The 20,352-nt window shown below is 36.2% G+C and overlaps 1 protein-coding gene across 1 annotated transcript in view; it reads right to left on the bottom strand.

Annotated features, from left to right (window-relative positions):
* The window catches only part of c19h1orf94 (chromosome 19 C1orf94 homolog), a gene marked incomplete at both ends in the record, with an annotated part of 92,714 nt that overhangs the window by 67,297 nt on the left and 5,065 nt on the right, over positions 1 to 20,352 (bottom strand). The window contains one exon of the mRNA XM_079878798.1: positions 12,341 to 12,468. Coding sequence (XP_079734924.1) covers positions 12,341 to 12,468 — 128 coding nt within the window. The remainder of the gene's footprint in view (positions 1 to 12,340; positions 12,469 to 20,352) is intronic.

A 20,352-nucleotide genomic window follows, 5' to 3' on the forward strand; every position in this document is an offset into this window, starting at 1 on the left:
ATGGGAAAAAATCCAAGGTCTGGAGAAACTTTTTTTTAGTTAACTTTTTTCAACTATGAAGCCTACTCTATCATATTTGATACATGCATTTCTAAGGCCTCTAGTCTAAATTATCAAGTTTGTTTTTGCTGTGAAATTTTTATTTCTTTTTAAATAGAGTAAACAAATGAATAAGTCTTGGTGGGAATTAAATCTTAATTCATGGCCACGATTGAACTAAAATGAGTTAGCAAATTAGTAAATTGTGGCCACTATTTACTAAAACAAGAGAACACATTTTTAATTCATGACCATTATAAACATTTTTTGTCTGCATGTCATGTGTGGGGCTCCGTAGGTTTTAAATGTTTAACCTTTGGCTGTATCCGAAATCACATACTCTCTTGAGTAGGTACATATTTTGAATAAGTATTTACTTCACAACTGCAAAAAAGTACGTTCTCTTAATGAGTGTGTAGTATGAATGTAATCCGAACATTCTACATTCACAATGCTGTCATTGTCACGTGACCTACCAGCGTCAGTTGCGTCGCGTCACTGCCTTTCACAAACCCTCTCCCGTGGCCTCTGCATTCACAATGAAAATTGGTGTCCTTAAAGGTTGGATTTTTCCAATTTTTTTTAATTAAGGCATTAAGTTCAATTTCCAAAAGATGATTTTTTATTCCTCTTTTTAGTCAACTTTAGCATGGGTGTCTAAACTTATGCATAGCACTGTATATATATATATGCGATGGATACTTTACTATCCCATGCATCGTAAATAAATAAATGTTCTTCCTTAAAATACAGGGTGCATAAGTTTGGACACCCCTATGTTAAATTCCCATAGAGGCAGGCAGATTTTTATTTTTAAAGATCAGTTACTTCATGGATCCAGGATACTATGCATCCTGATAAAGTCTTTGGAATTAAAATAGCCCCACATCATCACATAGCCTTCACCATACCTAGAGATTGGCATGGAGTACTTTCCATAAGATCATCTCTCAATGCAAATCAAACCAGCTATTAGGCTAACTGAAATAAAACCATGGCAATCTCTAGGTATGGTGAAGGCTATGTGATGATGTGCGGCTATTTTCATTCCAAAGGCCAAGGGAACTTTATCAGGATGCATAGTATCCTGGATCCATGAAGTAACTGGCCTTTAAAAATAAAAATCTGCCTGCCTCTATGGGAATTTAACATACTGTAGGGGTGTCCAAACTTATGCACCCTGTATTTTAAGGAAGAACATTTATTTATTTACGATACATTATTCATTCACAAAGAAAATTGGTGTCCTTAAAGGTTGTATTTTTCCTAATTTTTTTAATTAAGGCATTAAGTTCAATTTCCAAAAAATGATTTTTTATTCCTCTTTTTAGTCAACTTTAGCATGGGTGTCTAAACGTATGCATAGCACTGTATATGTCTATGATCCATCATATGCACACTTCAGAATCTCACCGGAAGTAGTAGGTCATCCAGGTACTTTTTGCCTACTCTTTTATAAGTACTTTGTATTCGGACAAACTTCTTTTGTCACATTCTTTTTTTCCACCTACTATATAGTAGGAAAGTATGCGATTTTGGATGCAGCCTTTAACTTTGACGCCACGTCATGTGCAAGACACGAGCAAAAGACGTCCCTCTAGTGCATGTTTGCATAGAAAAATAATGGTTTGCATTATTCTGTCAGTCTTTGTTTCTTTTTTTTTTCAGACTCTTTCTGAAGGTTACCAGAGATAGTGTTATCTTTGGGAGATCCTTGGATCACGTGTGCCTTGATAACCAATAACACTTCTGTCAGGAATTCTGAGAAGGAGGACCCAGATGCAGAATAAGCAAGGGCTGTTATTTATTGACAACAAGTAACTGCACAAGATAAGTGAGGTAGGAATACAGTCCAAACAATAGGGCAGGGCACACAACTGGAGAACAGGTAGGCCGAAGATGAGACAGCAAAGACGTGACGGCCAAAGATGGAGACAAGGCAGCGGCTCAGAGAATCAGAGGATTGACAGTTGGCGATGAGACTGGACGTAGCACCAGGCTAGCTGCCAGACCAGGAGAGTCAATGACCAGGGTGGAACCGGATGCGGGACAGGAACCAACACGAGACAAGACTGAACAGGCCAAGACAACAAGTAATAAAAGCAAAATAAAACTGATAATGAGACTAGAGAAAAATAAAGAAACAATACTGAAATAACAGGACCTAGCAAAATAAACAGAAGATCTAGATATAAATAACTGAAACTAGCAAAAAGAAATAAAACAAGATAGCAACCTTGTAGGGAACTAATGAGAAAAGAAATAAAAGATTAGTTAATAATCAAATAAAAAAACAAGCGAGAAACCAAAAATAAAACTGGGAAGAACTAGATCTAGATCAAGATAAAGACTAGAACTTGACTAGACTTAAAATCAGCAACAAAGAAAAAAACAAACACAAAGCTAGAACTGACATAGAAACTAAAGCTAGAACTGATAGAGAAACCAAAGCTAGAACTGACAGAGAAACCAAAGCTATAACTGACATAGAAACTAAAGCTAGAACTGACAGAGAAACCAAAGCTAGAACTGACATAGAAACTAAAGCTAGAACTGATAGAGAAACCAAAGCTAGAACTGACATAGAAACTAAAGCTAGAACTGATAGAGAAACTAAAGCTAGAACTGATAGAGAAACCAAAGCTAGAACTGACAGAGAAACTAAAGCTAGAACTGACAGAGAAAATAAAGCTAGAACTGACATAGAAACTAAAGCTAGAACTGACAGAGAAACCAAAGCTAGAACTGACAGAGAAACTAAAGCTAGAACTGGCAGAGAAACCAAAGCTAGAACTGACATAGAAACTAAAGCTAGAACTGACAGAGAAAATAAAGCTAGAACTGACATAGAAACTAAAGCTAGAACTGACAGAGAAACCAAAGCTAGAACTGACAGAGAAACTAAAGCTAGAACTGGCAGAGAAAATAAAGCTAGAACTGACATAGAAACTAAAGCTAGAACTGACATAGAAACTAAAGCTAGAACTGACATAGAAACTAAAGCTAGAACTGACAGAGAAACTAAAGCTAGAACTGACATAGAAACTAAAGCTAGAACTGATAGAGAAACCAAAGCTAGAACTGACAGAGAAACTAAAGCTAGAACTGACAGAGAAAATAAAGCTAGAACTGACATAGAAACTAAAGCTAGAACTGACATAGAAACTAAAGCTAGAACTGACAGAGAAAATAAAGCTAGAACTGACATAGAAACTAAAGCTAGAACTGACATAGAAACTAAAGCTAGAACTGACAGAGAAACCAAAGCTAGAACTGACAGAGAAACTAAAGCTAGAACTGACAGAGAAACCAAAGCTAGAACTGACAGAGAAACTAAAGCTAGAACTGACAGAGAAATCAAAGCTAGAACTGACAGAGAAAATAAAGCTAGAACTGGCAGAGAAAATAAAGCTAGAACTGGCAGAGAAAATAAAGCTAGAACTGACAGAGAAACTAAAGCTAGAACTGGCAGAGAAAATAAAGCTAGAACTGGCAGAGAAAATAAAGCTAGAACTGACATAGAAACTAAAACTAGAACTGACAGAGAAACCAAAGCTAGAACTGACAGAGAAAATAAAGCTAGAACTGACAGAGAAACCAAAGCTAGAACTGACAGAGAAGCTAGAACTGACAGAGAAAATAAAGCTAGAACTGACATAGAAACTAAAGCTAGAACTGACAGAGAAAATAAAGCTAGAACTGACATAGAAACTAAAGCTAGAACTGACATAGAAACTAAAGCTAGAACTGACATAGAAACTAAAGCTAGAACTGACAGAGAAAATAAAGCTAGAACTGACAGAGAAAATAAAGCTAGAACTGACATAGAAACTAAAGCTAGAACTGACATAGAAACTAAAGCTAGAACTGATAGAGAAACCAAAGCTAGAACTGACAGAGAAACCAAAGCTATAACTGACATAGAAACTAAAGCTAGAACTGACAGAGAAACCAAAGCTAGAACTGACATAGAAACTAAAGCTAAAACTGATAGAGAAACCAAAGCTAGAACTGACATAGAAACTAAAGCTATAACTGATAGAGAAACCAAAGCTAGAACTGACAGAGAAACTAAAGCTAGAACTGACAGAGAAAATAAAGCTAGAACTGACATAGAAACTAAAGCTAGAACTGACAGAGAAACCAAAGCTAGAACTGACAGAGAAACTAAAGCTAGAACTGACAGAGAAAATAAAGCTAGAACTGACATAGAAACTAAAGCTAGAACTGACATAGAAACTAAAGCTAGAACTGACAGAGAAACTAAAGCTAGAACTGACATAGAAACTAAAGCTAGAACTGACAGAGAAACCAAAGCTAGAACTGACAGAGAAACTAAAGCTAGAACTGACAGAGAAAATAAAGCTAGAACTGACATAGAAACTAAAGCTAGAACTGACATAGAAACTAAAGCTAGAACTGACAGAGAAAATAAAGCTAGAACTGACATAGAAACTAAAGCTAGAACTGATATAGAAACTAAAGCTAGAACTGACAGAGAAACTAAAGCTAGAACTGACATAGAAACTAAAGCTAGAACTGATATAGAAACTAAAGCTAGAACTGACAGAGAAACTAAAGCTAGAACTGACATAGAAACTAAAGCTAGAACTGATAGAGAAACCAAAGCTAGAACTGACAGAGAAACTAAAGCTAGAACTGACAGAGAAAATAAAGCTAGAACTGGCAGAGAAAATAAAGCTAGAACTGACATAGAAACAGAAACTAAAACTAGAACTGACAGAGAAACCAAAGCTAGAACTGACAGAGAAACCAAAGCTAGAACTGACAGAGAAAATAAAGCTAGAACTGACAGAGAAAATAAAGCTAGAACTGACAGAGAAACCAAAGCTAGAACTGACAGAGAAAATAAAGCTAGAACTGACAGAGAAAATAAAGCTAGAACTGACATAGAAACTAAAGCTAGAACTGACACAGAAACTAAAGCTAGAACTGACAGAGAAAATAAAGCTAAAACTAACATAGAAACTAAAACTAGAACTGACAGAGAAAATAAAACTAGAACTGACAGAGAAACTAAAGCTAGAACTGACAGAGAAACCAAAGCTAGAACTGACAGAGAAACTAAAGCTAGAACTGACAGACAAGAAGAAAGAATGCATGCACACAATGAATGCAGACAACACATAAAACAAACCGATTCTTTCAAAAACACTAAGCATGTTGCTTAGAAACGCTCTGTTAATTATGTTGATAAAAAAAAAAAGATGATAAAGTAACCAGCCATATTGTCTAACATGTGAGTTCATTTATTTACTTAACAGCCATACTGCTATTTGTGAACAACATCATTCTACACTTGGTGATAGGGTATAATTGAAATAAATGAGTTCGGCACCTAAAGCCTAGTCAGGATAATAATCTTATGTCACGTTTTTGTAATCCAGGACACTTACTGATCAAAGGGAAACATAAACAAATACGAAAAATTAGACAGGAACTTTGTTGAAAGTAGACAGGAAAAATCCCTAGGATGTGAATATCAAATCATGTGCATGTTTAATATTTCATCTGCATGATAAAATATGCATTATATTCTACAGTGGTGGAAATGTAATGATTTAGATGCACATTATATAACTTAGTCTTTTTAATAACATCTGTAATGAGTCTGCAATTGACATATACTTTTATCCTCTTTTTTTCAAAGTCTGTTTTTACTTTTTATTTCCACCTTGTTTCCACCCAATGAATTACCTAATGTAATGGCTTTGCTGTATGGCAGACCTACAAATTACAGCCTTCAGATACAAAAGCCTGTTTAAAAATAAAATGCACAAAAAACACATCTTATCTGCGGTACCTGCTTTATTAAAACTGCCCATATACAATGTACATGACAACTTATGATTAACAGAAACTGTAAAAATGAATGAACAGCCAAAACAATAAAAAGAGAGAACAGAACAGGTGGTCAGAACAATCTGAAGACATCTATTGCTGTGAACCCTGGAGGAACTGCAATGAGAAACAAGGAAGAATTACTTCAAGAACTGCATTTCTGTTTTATGATTTTATTTTTAAATGCTTCTTTGGCACAATAGATGGGACACAATATTGAAGATGCCAAGTGAATCGCCAAATAGAGGCGGAAAATCTGACTATTTCTTTTTTGTTAAAGAGGTCTGAAAACTTTTAACTCTTTCCCCGTGTTTTTTGTTTAAGTTGCCAGCCACCGCCAGCGTTTTTGTAGCCTGGGAAAACCCAGACAACTTCCGGCAAATTTAGATTTGCTCTGCAAGTAGTCTGGCAAAGAGCTCATTCAAGCACATTTCCAAGCCGTCGAAATCGCGGCACCAATCAGAAACGTTGAGGCGGGCTTTACACGATGACGATCGCTCTGATTGGTTTTAGGTCTATCCAATTGCGCCCAGAGGCATTTGAGTGACGTCCGTTGGTGAAGCGCACCAACTTTTAAATGCATTATTATATTCAAATTGCAAACATATGAGGACAGTCTCCATGAAAGACCCACTGGCAGATGAACGTGCTACTACATTTCTCTCCGAAACGGTAGGAAATTAAATAGAGGATTTTAACTGTGACAAGATGATTGACAGGGCAGTTTACATGACAGGATGCACGTGACAGATCCGTCTGATAAAGATGACGAAGAAGTATGTCCCAAAGCTTGCCTACTTTTTTGCTACACATTCAAAAGTAAATACCTTTTCTTCACAAAAAGAGTACATACTTTTATGGCGTAGTTTAACTTAGGCGAATTGGGATGGGACGCAGCATATGGCTTTACATGATGACGATCGCTCTGATTGGTTTTAGGAGTTTTAGGTCTATCCAATTGCGCCCGGAGGCATTTGAGCGACGTTCGTTGGTGACGCCCCTTTGGAAATGAGTTATTAAAGAAGCTTTGCCAGACCATAACTCAGTTACTACTGAGAATGGTCTGGTTTTAACCAGGCTAGCGTTTTTGATCATTTTCACACAAAAAAGCAACATTTTGAGCAAAAAGCTGTTTTTGTCAAAGACTACATCTGGATTGGATTCAGAGCAATGATCAAAACATAGCTGTAGTAGATCGAGTCCATCAACACCCCCAAAGCTTCACAGCATACCTGTCAACACTCCCGTTTTTCCCGGGTTTTTGCTCCCGTAATTTGCATGGGCCAAATTCCTTAATGAATAATCGGACCAATATGTTTGTCTAACGTTGACCAGTTGCCAGATCTTGTATTAAATGCATTATATTCACACAATCCACACACCATATACAATTTCAACCCGTTTGTCACCTCAACCTGGCAACCTATAGCCCAGTTGCACAGTCGCGGAAAGTTTAACCCGAAAGCGAGCCGATAGACATGTCAGGTGTTTTCATTTATGGGTATTGCAATGTAAATAATACACTTAACACGTGCAGTACACTTAACAGCATGAGCCTACCTCTTGGTATTCTCCACCCAATTTTACGTCAATGGCGGGGAAAGAGTTAATAGCATTGGGGAAAAAATGGTTTAGTTAAACTTACTGATGAAATTTGGATTCATTGCATACAAAAAAAATAAAATAAAAATGCATTAAATATACAGTGACATAAAATTTCAATCAAAACTAAGTACTAAGGCATTCAGAAATCCATGTTAATTTTTCAACTTGACTGCAAAATAGAAGCGTTTTTCCAAGTCGTCTCAGATTTGTGGATCCCAATGTACTGAATCTTCTCTAAATCAATCAAACTTTTAAAAAGACCATTTGAGAGGGTGCATTTTGTAGTTGTAAACTTTTCCTAGCATGCTCTGATGCAATGTAATTCTATTTGCTTGTTTATATGATTTATATGAGGCTTGAGGCTCCTAAAATCTAACATCCCAGATGGGCTGAGAACATGGGGAGTTGCAAGTAAGCTTTGTTCCACTTGGAGGTGTGTACAGGCATCTAGCCTACAGAGGTCAAAGCAACATGTGCAAAATGTAGTGTATGAGTGTGTGTTATTTACACACTTTCCACCAATATGCAGAGAAAAGCAGCGTCCCTTACGAGATCTTGCAGCTTGCTCTGATCGAGAGCTGATATGTGCACAATTAAAATTAATGTATTCATTTGATGTCAAGCGCTTTAAATATTTCAGACACTGGAGGGCAGGGGGAAGATGATCTGAGCAGCACTGCAAGGGCGCTGTATTATTGATTGATCACACGCTCAGCTCGTCACGGCCGCTGTTCAGGTGCGCATCTGCGCTCCAGGTTATTAGCGTCCCCGCTGCAGATGGAGCGATCAAGTTTTGAGTGCATGATGATGAAATTTTTGTTCAGAGGGAAACTCACAAAAAGAAAGGCCGAAAGGGCACTTAGTCTGAAGAGATGCTACAGTGATTTCCATTTTGACATGATGTTGTCCTGCTCAGGGCCACATAGTGGGCACACAATTTTGTAACAACCCGCCCATAAAAGGTTTGCAAAGAGATTTTTTTATATATATATTATGAAATATTTAAATAATAATAATAATAATAATAATAATAATACAATTGTTTACTTTATAATGATTATACTTTATAATATTATAATGAGGAAAAACACTCATTGGAAATATTACTACTACTATCACAAAAATGTATTATTAAATTATTAAATTGTTAAAATATATATAATATATATATATATATATATATATATATATATATATATATATATATATATATATATATATATATATATATATATATATATATATATATATATATATATATATATATATATATGCCACTTGTGGGATTAATAAAGTGGTTAACTGGGAATTATTATTATTATTATTATTATTATTATTGGCAACTAGACCATTGGGATCCTTGGGACCATATCTAAACCATAAACTACTACTATCACATAATAATAATAATAATAATAATAATAATAATAATAATAATAATAATTATTATTATTATTATTATTATTATTAATCATTACTTTTTGATAATTATATTATATTTTATGATTTAAATATGACTATTATTATGAGAAATACATAGATATAATAATAATAATAATAATAATAATAATAATAATGGTAAATATGTATCAAATTTGACATTATTATGGTTTCATTTCTGGTAAAAAAAAACATGAGATTTAAAGATATCGCTGTCATGAGAATTATTTTATATGTAGTTCAGTGTTTTTATAATAGTTCAATATTTCTTCAGGTTCAGCAGAAAAAAAAAAATAATCAACTTGTATCAACTTCACATAAAACAAATAATTTTTTTAATTAATCCTGATCATATGTGAATCATATTTATAATATTTTGGATTAAGGCATTAAGTGAATAAGTAAATAAATGTACAAAATTGTATTTTTTTTTCAGAATAAATTGGCCTTTACACATACAAATAGGTATTGAAATGTGTTTTACTTATGTTATTACTATAGTAAGTACATGTATTAACATGTAACTACCTGTACTTTCACCTTAAAATAAAGTGTCACCTAATATTTGAAACATTTGAATAGTAAAGTATGTGGCAAGGGTCCGCAGGGCCATGGGTCATAGTCAGTTAGCACTGTATGTGCAAAGGGGCCCGGGGCTTTAGTTGTAAGCTCACACTGTATGCAGGGTCCTGATTTTCAACTGCTGAGGCCCCTGGCAGTCTCAGACCCCCGGATAATTACCCCTACTACCCCATTTCAAAAAGCCCACCCTGATCCTGCAATATAATTGCTATTGTAATAATTACTGTAACTGATTCCAGATAATCACTAGTGACTAATTGTTGGCAGTGTAATCGTTCTCATTCTATGGCTGCCTGTTGAAAGGACATTTACAGCTTTATAATGCAGCCCAAAAAAATGTGAAATCACAGATGCAGCACTTGGCAGCAGATGCCATGAAGAGGCAGAAATCTCACTGGTAGTGACTCATCATAAAACTGATGGTGATAGACAGGCTCTTGTGTTCCTCGCTGGCGTAATAATCTGGACCACATACTGTACGGCGTATTGAAGCATACTGAAGCAATGCAGCAGCATAAAGATATCAACCAACGTCTTGTGTTTTCATTGCATCTTATTGTTTTGTGGTATACTGTATATCTTTTCTTTCTTTTTTTTCTCGTCCTGATTTGGCCTTGTCAAAATTCCTTTTGTGCTTCCTCGCCGCATTGTCGAGTGATGGCCTCTCTGGAGTCAAGGTGAAAAGTTCTGAAGTTCAGCCTGAACTCAACTTCTATGGACACATAGCTACTGCATTTCTGTATGTCAAAGAAAGAATGGTCTTTGACAAGCCAAACACATAAACCTAGGGATTCGTGTTCGCTATCACTGATAAGTGAGTCAACCTTGATTGCTGAGAATGACAAATAAAGTGGTCATACAAAAGCTTGGGGATAAAATGACTACAGAAATGGTTTCATGGCCATGACAATCATTTTTGAGGTGATATTACTCCAAATATGTTGTTTTGTATCTGTAGCTTTTACCACTAGCCTTTTCAGTGAGCACTCAATTTCAGGTTAATAGCTTTTTACAATACATTTTTGTTGACTTATTTCTCTAATTTTAGTGAAAAAGAAAACATGACTCACTTTTAGGCACAACATCTTCAGCGAAGTTTCCCCTAAAATGTTGTCCCATTATTTTTAATTGCAAGCCCATAGCAACTCAGCAGCAGAGCATTTTATGGCTTTCATCTCTGAACAAGAAGAATTAGGATTTTTTTTTACCTTGGATAAGCGCATAAGTGCTGAGTTGAAAGGCTTTAAAAGCAACAAAATTGCATGTGTCATTCACAACGTGGCGCATCTCGCGAGTGGAATTAGCCCGCAGTCACACTTAAAAAAAAGACAATGGAAGGTTACGAACGTCACATGCGCATTCTCATACTTGAGCAAGCGTGCTTTTGCTTGGCGGGGGCTTCATTGTGGAGCGCAGATGACCCGTGAAATATGATGTAGCACACTTCACCTCACCTTCTCACTGATGCAGACCGTGCTACAATTTTCCCCTCACAGAACAGAGCAAATCAACCTTACCATTCTCCGGGCACGTGAAGCACTGTCTGCCGGCCGCTGACGGATTTACATTGACTGGAAAAAAATGTCACTGCGGGTATGAGACAAGAGGGAGAATTAACATTAATTCAACAATAGAGATGTGTAGTATGATCGTTGGATAAACAAAAGCTTGACAGATGTCTTGTTACATCAGTGGTTTATGGATAGGTTTGAGTTTTTACATAACCCCTCACCCTTCCCATTATGTTTTGAATGCCTGTAATTATGCTTTCTATTCAAGCAGTTACATGAATGTGATCCTCATAAGCTTTTAATATAGCAGGACAATACATGTCATATCTTTTACTTAAGCCTGCTCATTTTGTGCTCTGTGTAAAATCTGCCACGTTGACCTTTACACTCTAAACAATGCTGGGTTGTTTGAACCCATGGTTGGGTCAAATATGGACAAACCCAATTGTTGGGTTTAAAAGTGTAATTAATTACCCTGGTAATCCAGAGTTCTCGCGAGAGCACAAGTTGAATTTGCTCATTAAATATGCCCCTCTACCTGAGCTGCACCAATCACATCGGGTTATCTGATATAGGTGGGCCAGAGGCGAGATGACGACAGCGCTGCGACGTTGAAGTAAACATTGCAAGATGACTATGGATGAACACCATTTGTTTGAAATGGCTTTGGCCGCTACAATGAACGAGTTAGACTTTTTCTCTAAAAGAGGAACAGAAGACGGCGCTCGAATCGTTCCTTTGCAAGAAGGGTGTTTTTGCTGTTTTGTCGACCGGATACAGTAAGAGCCTAATCTACCAGTTAGCTCCGCGGTAGCTAAGCGATAACTTGTTGTGATTGGTCGTAGTGTTATCCAATTACGTGCAGTGAGATTTTCAAATGCATGTTTGGTGCCGCCCCTCGAGCTGGCCGATTTTCATTAGTCGACGCCAGACCATTAATCTTTTAGATTTAGGTCTGGATTTCCAGGCTAGTAATTAATAACAATGTAAGTAAAAATGTAAACCAACGTTTGGATTTGTCCATATTTGACCCAATCATGACTGGCTCAAACAACCCAGCATTTTTTAGAGTGTGGGTTCCAATCAATAAAGTGTGATTATTAAGGAAACAACACAATACAACACATTAACGCATACATAAATAAAATATCACAGATAAAATGTGCCTGTATAATTATTGGTTTGGAGATTACACTGTTGTAATAGGCGGCGTTAGTTCATCAATGTTCATTTGAGCTAAATGTTCATTTTCCTAGCAATGGGAGGTGACATCACAACTGGTGTGAAACAGCTATTCTTACCAGTTGCCATGTTGATAAGGCCACAGGGAGAAGTCTCTAACAACATAGCATGGATTGAGGCCAAATCCTGGTGGAGGCAAAGGATTGGAGGGACATAGGGGGTTGACAACCATATACATGGGGTCCACCTGTACAAGGAATAAGCAGAAGATGCCAATAACGTAACGTGGGCCAAAGCCCTGCATGTTTTGTTACCTTGTCTTTCTCACAGAGCTTAACAATTAATCAGAAAAATAATTGTGAATGCGATTAGAGCTGCAGCGATTAACTAATGATGAAAAGTGCATATTACAGTATTATATTTATATTTTCTCCCTTTGCAACAAAGTTCACTACTTACAACGTGCTTTTGCAGCATTGATCATTGTAGCCAATCACTGACATGTCTGTTGAGCGCATTGGCCAATCAGAGGCATTTAAATGAGCCGCTGCGCAGAAGATCTGATTTCCGAGATCTTTGAGGGTTAAATGAAAGTAAATGACATTAATAATTTAATTATGAAATTATAATAATTCGATTTAATAAATAATTATATTAATTAAATTGGGGGCGTGAATATTTACATCAAACAAGGTACTTCAAACCACTCTCTCAAAGAATCTCTCAACAATTTTCTGGTTTCCATCCACTGTTTCATGTCACCGTTTCAGTAAAATAAGCATAAAGAGAAGATAACCACCTTTCTGTTTCCCATCAATGTGAGAGAGGACGTTCATTTTCTTTTCTTTTTTTTCCTGGTGCCTCAGATGCGTAAGACCAGAGATTCACAGTCGTGACATGACATCAAAGCGGCTTGATCTAAAGCAGCATATACCTCCATTTTAGTTTCCCCATCTCATAAATATCATCAGAGCCATATATTGTATTCGCATGAATGTGACAGTGTCGCTGAGGTAATACAGTTACTTCTTGTTGTTAGAGCATCAGACACTTCAGCTGTTACTCCACAGCTGATCTGAGACTCACACAGACACTCCTTTGTATCTGTTTTCTCAAAAAACGGGATTCACCCTGCACAAAATCAGAGCCGTTCATAAATTATTCAGCTGTACGCACACAGGTTCAGAGGCAGTGGAAAGAGCAAACATATTTATTTTAAATCTGTCTACAACTGTTGAAAGCTTGTGCTGTTTTGATTGGCATTTCAGGGAGGCTGAAACAGCAGGCCTCAACCTTTCTGCCATCTAGAAAAGAACATAGTCTTAGTAATCTTATAGGAAGTCACCATCATGTTCTTCTTTTAGGGATGCACAGATCGTTTAATGTTACACTTTATAGTGAGGGAAATTTCCTGTTCTCACCTCTGTTAACAAATATATACGGGTGTTTCTTCAACTTCAGACACAATTATGTCCCAGGGTTTGATTTTTCTAATGCAATTATTATTATTGGTATATTAAGGGCACATTAAACAGTTTTAGAAACTTTTATTGAGCCTTTGTAATTTATGTGTTGCTACTTTTCAACTGTACTTTATGTACAGATTTTGTTTTACCATTCTCCCAGATTCAAACTATCAACCTTAAATTATGCAAAAAACTGAATTATTACCTTTTTAAAACATAAATCACTTCAATATTTGTATGTATGTATAATACAAAATGATTCTGTAATGCACTGTATGTACCAGTGTTATTTTTTAATAACTGAGATACTATAGTTTTTATTAATATTTTGAATTAGATTTTATGTTTATATTTTCTGTTTTCATTTTAATTTAAAGTTTATTTTTTGCTGTGTGGGTTTTTTTTTTATGTCTATATAGTTTTTATTAATTTAATTTTTTTGTTTTGTTTTTTTAAGTTAAGTTTTTAAGTTAAGCTAAATGAAAATATGAAACGTTGCCTTGGCAACTAGCTGAAATAAAACTTCCCCTTATGTTGTCATAAGGGGAAAGGTCACCTCCCGTTTCTCTTCTTTGCCCGCAAAAATAATTTGGCCCGCCCATGAGAAAATGCGCTGCGCGAGCGCGATATTGTTTTTTCCTCGAGAGACATCATGGCTTGCAAACGAGCGAAGCATGGCAGTTGCTCAGTGTTTGGATCTACAAATGAACACAAAAGTATGTTTTTAGTTCCTTAATCCGAGCCTCTGAAGAACCAGTGGGTTATGTGAACTTCTGATGTGTAATTGTTCAAGTTCAGACAGATAATATTTCTCTCAAAGTCGTTCAATACTGTTTATGCATCAGTAAATCAAGCCAGTGACTAAACGATCAACTTCACGTCGTTTCTCTTAGTAGGATGAAAATAATCTTACTTAAACTGTGATTAATATATATACAGAAAGCAATCAAAGAACAATCCCTTTCCAATCGCCCAAGCTGTCAATCACACAGCGCGAGTTTATCTGGACACTTGCCAAAACTAGTTATGAAATCAATGACGCTGCTGCACAACAAAGCTCTTACTGTACTTACCTCATGTTTGCATTGGTGAAAGCATTAATGAGAGTGCAGTCTTCATTCACGCGATCAACAGACTGTCGTCTGCTCAGTGCTCATCACTGCAACCTTTTATGTGATGGGAATAGATCTAAATACTTAAACTTCTCACGATTCGTTAATCCTGATAGCTGTATAGCTGTAATAGTAAAAGTTTTCGAGAGAGTTCCACATGTAATGCTAGATATTTCATATGCAAGCATGTCAGCCAATCACAGCAGTGGGCGTTTACACTGAAATCTCACAACAGACACGCCCCTTCAAACAGAGCGTTCAAATCAGAGGCTAAAATCAGGCTAAGAAATATGCCTTTTATTTCTAAATTATAACAACTTTTGATCTAAAAAAAACATACTAACATTATAAGGGCACCCCAGGAAACATTCTAAAATAATAAAATAATCCATGCAATGGGACCTTTAAAAGTCAGGACCAAAACTTCTTAATTATCACCCATACCTGGAGATCTATTCAAAAATGTGTCTCAGAAATAATCTTCTTTTAGTGTCCACATGACTTTTACCCCAATCTTCCCTTCACCTCTTTTCACACACATATAATATATCTTTATAAACCAAGTCTACAGGCACATACACACCCACATAGACTCTCAGTCACACGCACCTAGACGTACTTACACAGCCCACAAAGTTTAAGGTGTGATGAATGAATGCAAATTATGAATACAAATGGCTGTGTGCAAGTCAAAGAAAAGGGTTCATAATTCACAATAACCAGCGTGACTTAACTACTATCAGCCAAGCCAAACGCCTCACTAAATAATACACCATCAGATTACTGCAAAGTGCTTATTCGTTCAGACAGCCTCCGGCCTCCAAGGCCACGACACAGCCGGTCATACACACACCTCCACAGGTGCAGGGCAGAGGTGTCCACAATTACTGTCTCCTCCCAAAAGGCTTCTGGGCAATCTTCCCATAATGCATTGCTAATTCAGACCTCTGCCCTCATTTCACCCTTGCATGCCATTGGAGGACAGAAACAAGCGCTCGTGTTCCAGTCATGTCATCAGCATGTGATTAATAATCACATGATAAAACGTGAAGTATGATAAAGGGAGAGTGAAAACAAATGGTACAAAATGCTACCGGGGAATGAAAGAGGAAGCAAGTGCAGATAACTGAAGATTGAAGATTGAAGAATGATCTCGAATTTCAAGGCTCTTATGAGGGGCATCCATCACCAGAGACAGTCATACAAATAGCATCTCCCATATTCAATTAGTTCCCCTCGCAGCAGGTTACATGTGCGTCTGCCGGTACCGTACCGCGAACGCTCTTGCTCACGCGTACCCTAATGCTCATCTGTCTGCCCTTCACTTCTGTCTTCCGAATCTATTCATCCTCACATCTGTGACCATTGTTCCGTAAGGTAAGGTTGTGAAGGGTTTGACACGTTAAGAAGCCGTTCTCGTGACAGCAGAGTATTTTGGGAAAGCAGTGTAACTTTGCAGTTGTCACACAAGGTAAAACAATAGCACATCGACCGCCTGTCTAACGGATATATTGGCACATGGGGTCAGTGATGTGACATACATTATTAAGCAGTTTGGGATAAACTTTTGAAGAAAAAAAAAAGTAATATATGTCGATATGTCTCTCTTAGGCATAAAGCTTTTCAAAAATAAAATTAAAATACAGTTTTAATACTTTACCCTTTTATTTTGAAAACTATCTTTAAAAACCTTTTTCAAATAATGATTAAGGTATAAACACTTGTAAACACAGGAAAGATGTAAGGAAAGATTACAATGTTTTACTTGGTCAAGTCAAGTCAAGTCAAGTTTATTTATATAGCGCTTTTCACAACATAGGTTGTATCAAAGCAGCTTCACAGTATTAAATTAAAACAATACATCAATGTTTGTTTCTAGTGGAACGTCCACGTTTGGTAATGCTGATCAATAGTATCGTTGATTGATTAATTAAATTAAATATCCCCAAATATCCCCAACTGAGCAAGCCAAAGGCAACTGCTTGGTAACGCCACATTATATTTTTAGAGTCATAGAGTGCAAGTCTAGTTCCAGAAGAAAAAAACTATACTTAGTTTTAAAATAATCGTGTTTAACAATGGAATTTGTGGTGAAAAACTACATTACCCATGATGCAGTACAGAAAATTCCACCAATCAGAGCCGAAACACCTTTATATATATTGCCTATATAAAATCAACATCTTTAAATATTTTTTTTATTTCACCATCATTTTTAATTCGATTATGCTGTTCGCAGTGCTTCATGGGATTGTAGTTAACCCTATCAGTATAAAAAAATCAAGAGGAGGATAAATTATAGAGAATAAGAATATAGAAAAGGAGAGTAAAATCAATGGCCAATGAATGGAGCCAAGAAAATGCCAATATAACGCCAGGCAGAGATATTCTGATGCCTTGTTTGGAGCCTGGACACTGTGACATGTTTCTGGCTTGGTACATAAATAAATGTGGGAACTGGGTTGCTTTATTAAGTGTTATCCTGATAGCTACATCATATATTAAGCAGACGATGTGAAAATACACTGAAATAGATCAAACCTCCATGCTAACAATAATGTATTTTGAACTTGTTTCAAGAAGGAGCTGTCTAGAGGCTTCTTTGAAAGTTCCAGATTCATTTTGAAAAACAAAAAAGGTATAAAAATAAACAATTTCTATGGCACTTCATTGGCAATCCATTTAGAGCATTAAAAAAGAAAAATATTTTGTTTTGTTTTGAGTCTGATAAAAAATTATAGACCAAGCCCAAGGGTGGCCATCCATGAAGTGATGACATTAAACATTTAGGTACAATATAAAATCAACTGACTTGAACTGAATACTAATGCTAAATGTTTTATGCACATCATATCTTCATGGTGCCCTGGTGCCCTTATGCAGACTGAAGAGATAGTTAACTGTGAAGGTTTTTTTTAAATTATTAAAATAGTACATATTTATGATAACTGATGTGCCACAATTTTTTTTTTTTTAATGTTACGCAAAGATGGACACTTTCATTTTATTTTCTGTGCAGTGTTTAAAGACTATATACTAATTTGGTAATAAAACAATAGTACCATATATTACAATGGTAATAAGACCAAAACTGAACTCTATTTACTTCTCCAATTGAATAAATACACACATCTCTCTGTTGGGTCATTATGGGCCTCTGTTTTGGAATATAAAACCTTCATTGCATCATTTTTGACTTTAAGGTTTGTCTGAAAAGGTTTGTCATATAGTTTTTCTCCTAATTTACTGTAAACTGTTCCAAATTTGTTTTTAGACTGCCTTGATCTCTATCTCGGAAAAGATGAGACAATATAAGCAGTACCAATTTAACTCCACGGGTAAGTATAGTTACCAAAAGCTTTAACACTAACACATCTGCAAATCATTTTTGGGTGAGCTTAAAAAAAAAAAAAAAAGGGCCTATATAATATGCCCTTTCAAAAAAAAAAAAAAAATTGTTTTTGAGGTCGACTAAAATAAGTTTCCATGCTTAAATGTTCAAAAAACATTATTTTTCACATATTGACATTGTTGCAGCACCGTTCTTCCCAGTCTGTCAGTAACGCTCTGTTTAGCTCCCCCTTCCAAAAAGCGCGATGTGCTCTGATTGGTCAGCGAGACCCGTGTGTTGTGATTTGTCAACCGCATCGAGCATATTTAAAAATTGTCACACCCCTTACTATAACCGCAAGTTTGTAAGTTTCAACACACAACTAATACAACTCAACTAGGCCTCGACCGATTTTTTTTTTTTTTAAGTCTACCTTGGGTGGGAATTATTTAAATCAGGAAAATTGTGGCGTGTACGTCATTGTCAAACAGCATTACATGCTAAAGAAAGTTGAAAATAAGCATAATAGGACCCCTCTAATAGATATGTGCCTAATACAGGTCACTGAAGTTGTGGTAGTTTATGTATCGCTTGTGTATATGTATGTATGTAAAACCGCTATTTAATGATATTTTAATATTTATTTTAAATGAAAGGTTGTGTACACCATTTAGACAAAATGCATAATAAACTCTCTTGTGCATAAGTTCTGAGTTCTGTCAAAAATCTATTATATTTCTATTTTCGGCGGTGGCAGTAGCTTAGCAACATCTTGACGATCATTTCAGCTGGTTAATGATACTCTTCTTCATCTGCCTGCTTGTCAACACATTATTAAGTTGAAAAAGTTAGAACTCATTCAAATCTTGTGATTTAAAGGAAAAGTTCTCTCTTTATCTCTTCCACCTTCTCTTTTTCTATAGCACTTCAATTCTATCATTCCTCTGAACTATAACTAAATAGGAGAACATCAGTCCAGCGCCCGAAGCAGTTTCATTTCAGATTTGAACAGTATCGGAAATCTCATCCCTTTCAGCCAAATAAATAATTTAAGACGGAGAAATTCAACAAGGACGATTGTCCAGTATAAAATTATGCCTATATGATGAAATAATGGTTTTCCTGATATCTCTAGATGAAAAATCTAATTGCCTAAGAACAAGAAGCCTGTGTAGCCTAGCAACAGCACACAGCCTGGTTTTAAAGCATGCTGTTCATGTAAATACTCTTCGGGGCTGGTCACAAAGCAAACAAAAAGTTTCTTTAAACTCTTTATAAGTCTCAAGCAACATGTAACACCTCATTTCGAGAGAAAAACATTTTAGAATAATCATAATAATCATAAAAAGCACGGCCTGTCAATTAAAAGTCACTGCTTGCTACAAATGTTCAATCAACTACTTGGACTGGCATCAAACATGGCAGTTTAATTGGCCTCCTGTTCTTTGTTACCTACTGTGCTAAATTCTGTGGCATACATCTTATGCCTCTCGCTTTACTCGTACACAAACTCATTCAGACACCTCCATGCAACTAATCATCCTGAGGGAAAGTGAGAAGGTCATACAGTCAGCAAAATAAGATTATCCACTCTTAGAAAATTCAGTGGGGTTCTAAATAGATCCCTGGGGTTCTTGACTCAGTTTTAAAGGCGAAAAGGTTCTATATTAACTTATGGCATTACTTTCAAGTTTAACAGGTTATTTAAAAATTTTTAGTTCAGATTAACATTTGAGGGCAGCAATTTTATTCATAATGTCAAAATAAAACCAACGTAATGTTACTTTAAAGCATTATAGCCTACTATTCCTGCCAAACTTCCATGGTTGCAGTAAGTGTTACTACAGTAAATCCATGGTAAATGTTGCAGATCTGTGGACACTGGATAGTTCATTCATGGCACAATGTTTCTTCCTGGCTTACGCACTGCTTGATCCGTTAATAACGGAGAAATGTGAATGTTTCTCACTAGATCTTGCAGCGATGTTATTACTTAAGTAGCAAATTCAAATGATTTATTTACTGGATCTCTTGATCAAGATCGGCTCGCGCTGCTTTGGTCCAAACTGATAAACAACGGTCCATCAACCACACAATAACGAGTAGCTCAGTTTCGTTCCGCTTGCATTACGTTTTCCATTTGATGTCGAGAATGTTGTGGTCGCGCCAGCGTCTCTTACTGTACGTTCACACCGCCGCCGACTTGAGCTGCAAAGAAGCTC

This window comes from Squalius cephalus (genome assembly GCF_949319135.1).
Source record: "Squalius cephalus genome assembly, chromosome: 8".
Classification (NCBI taxonomy): Eukaryota; Metazoa; Chordata; class Actinopteri; order Cypriniformes; family Leuciscidae; genus Squalius; species Squalius cephalus.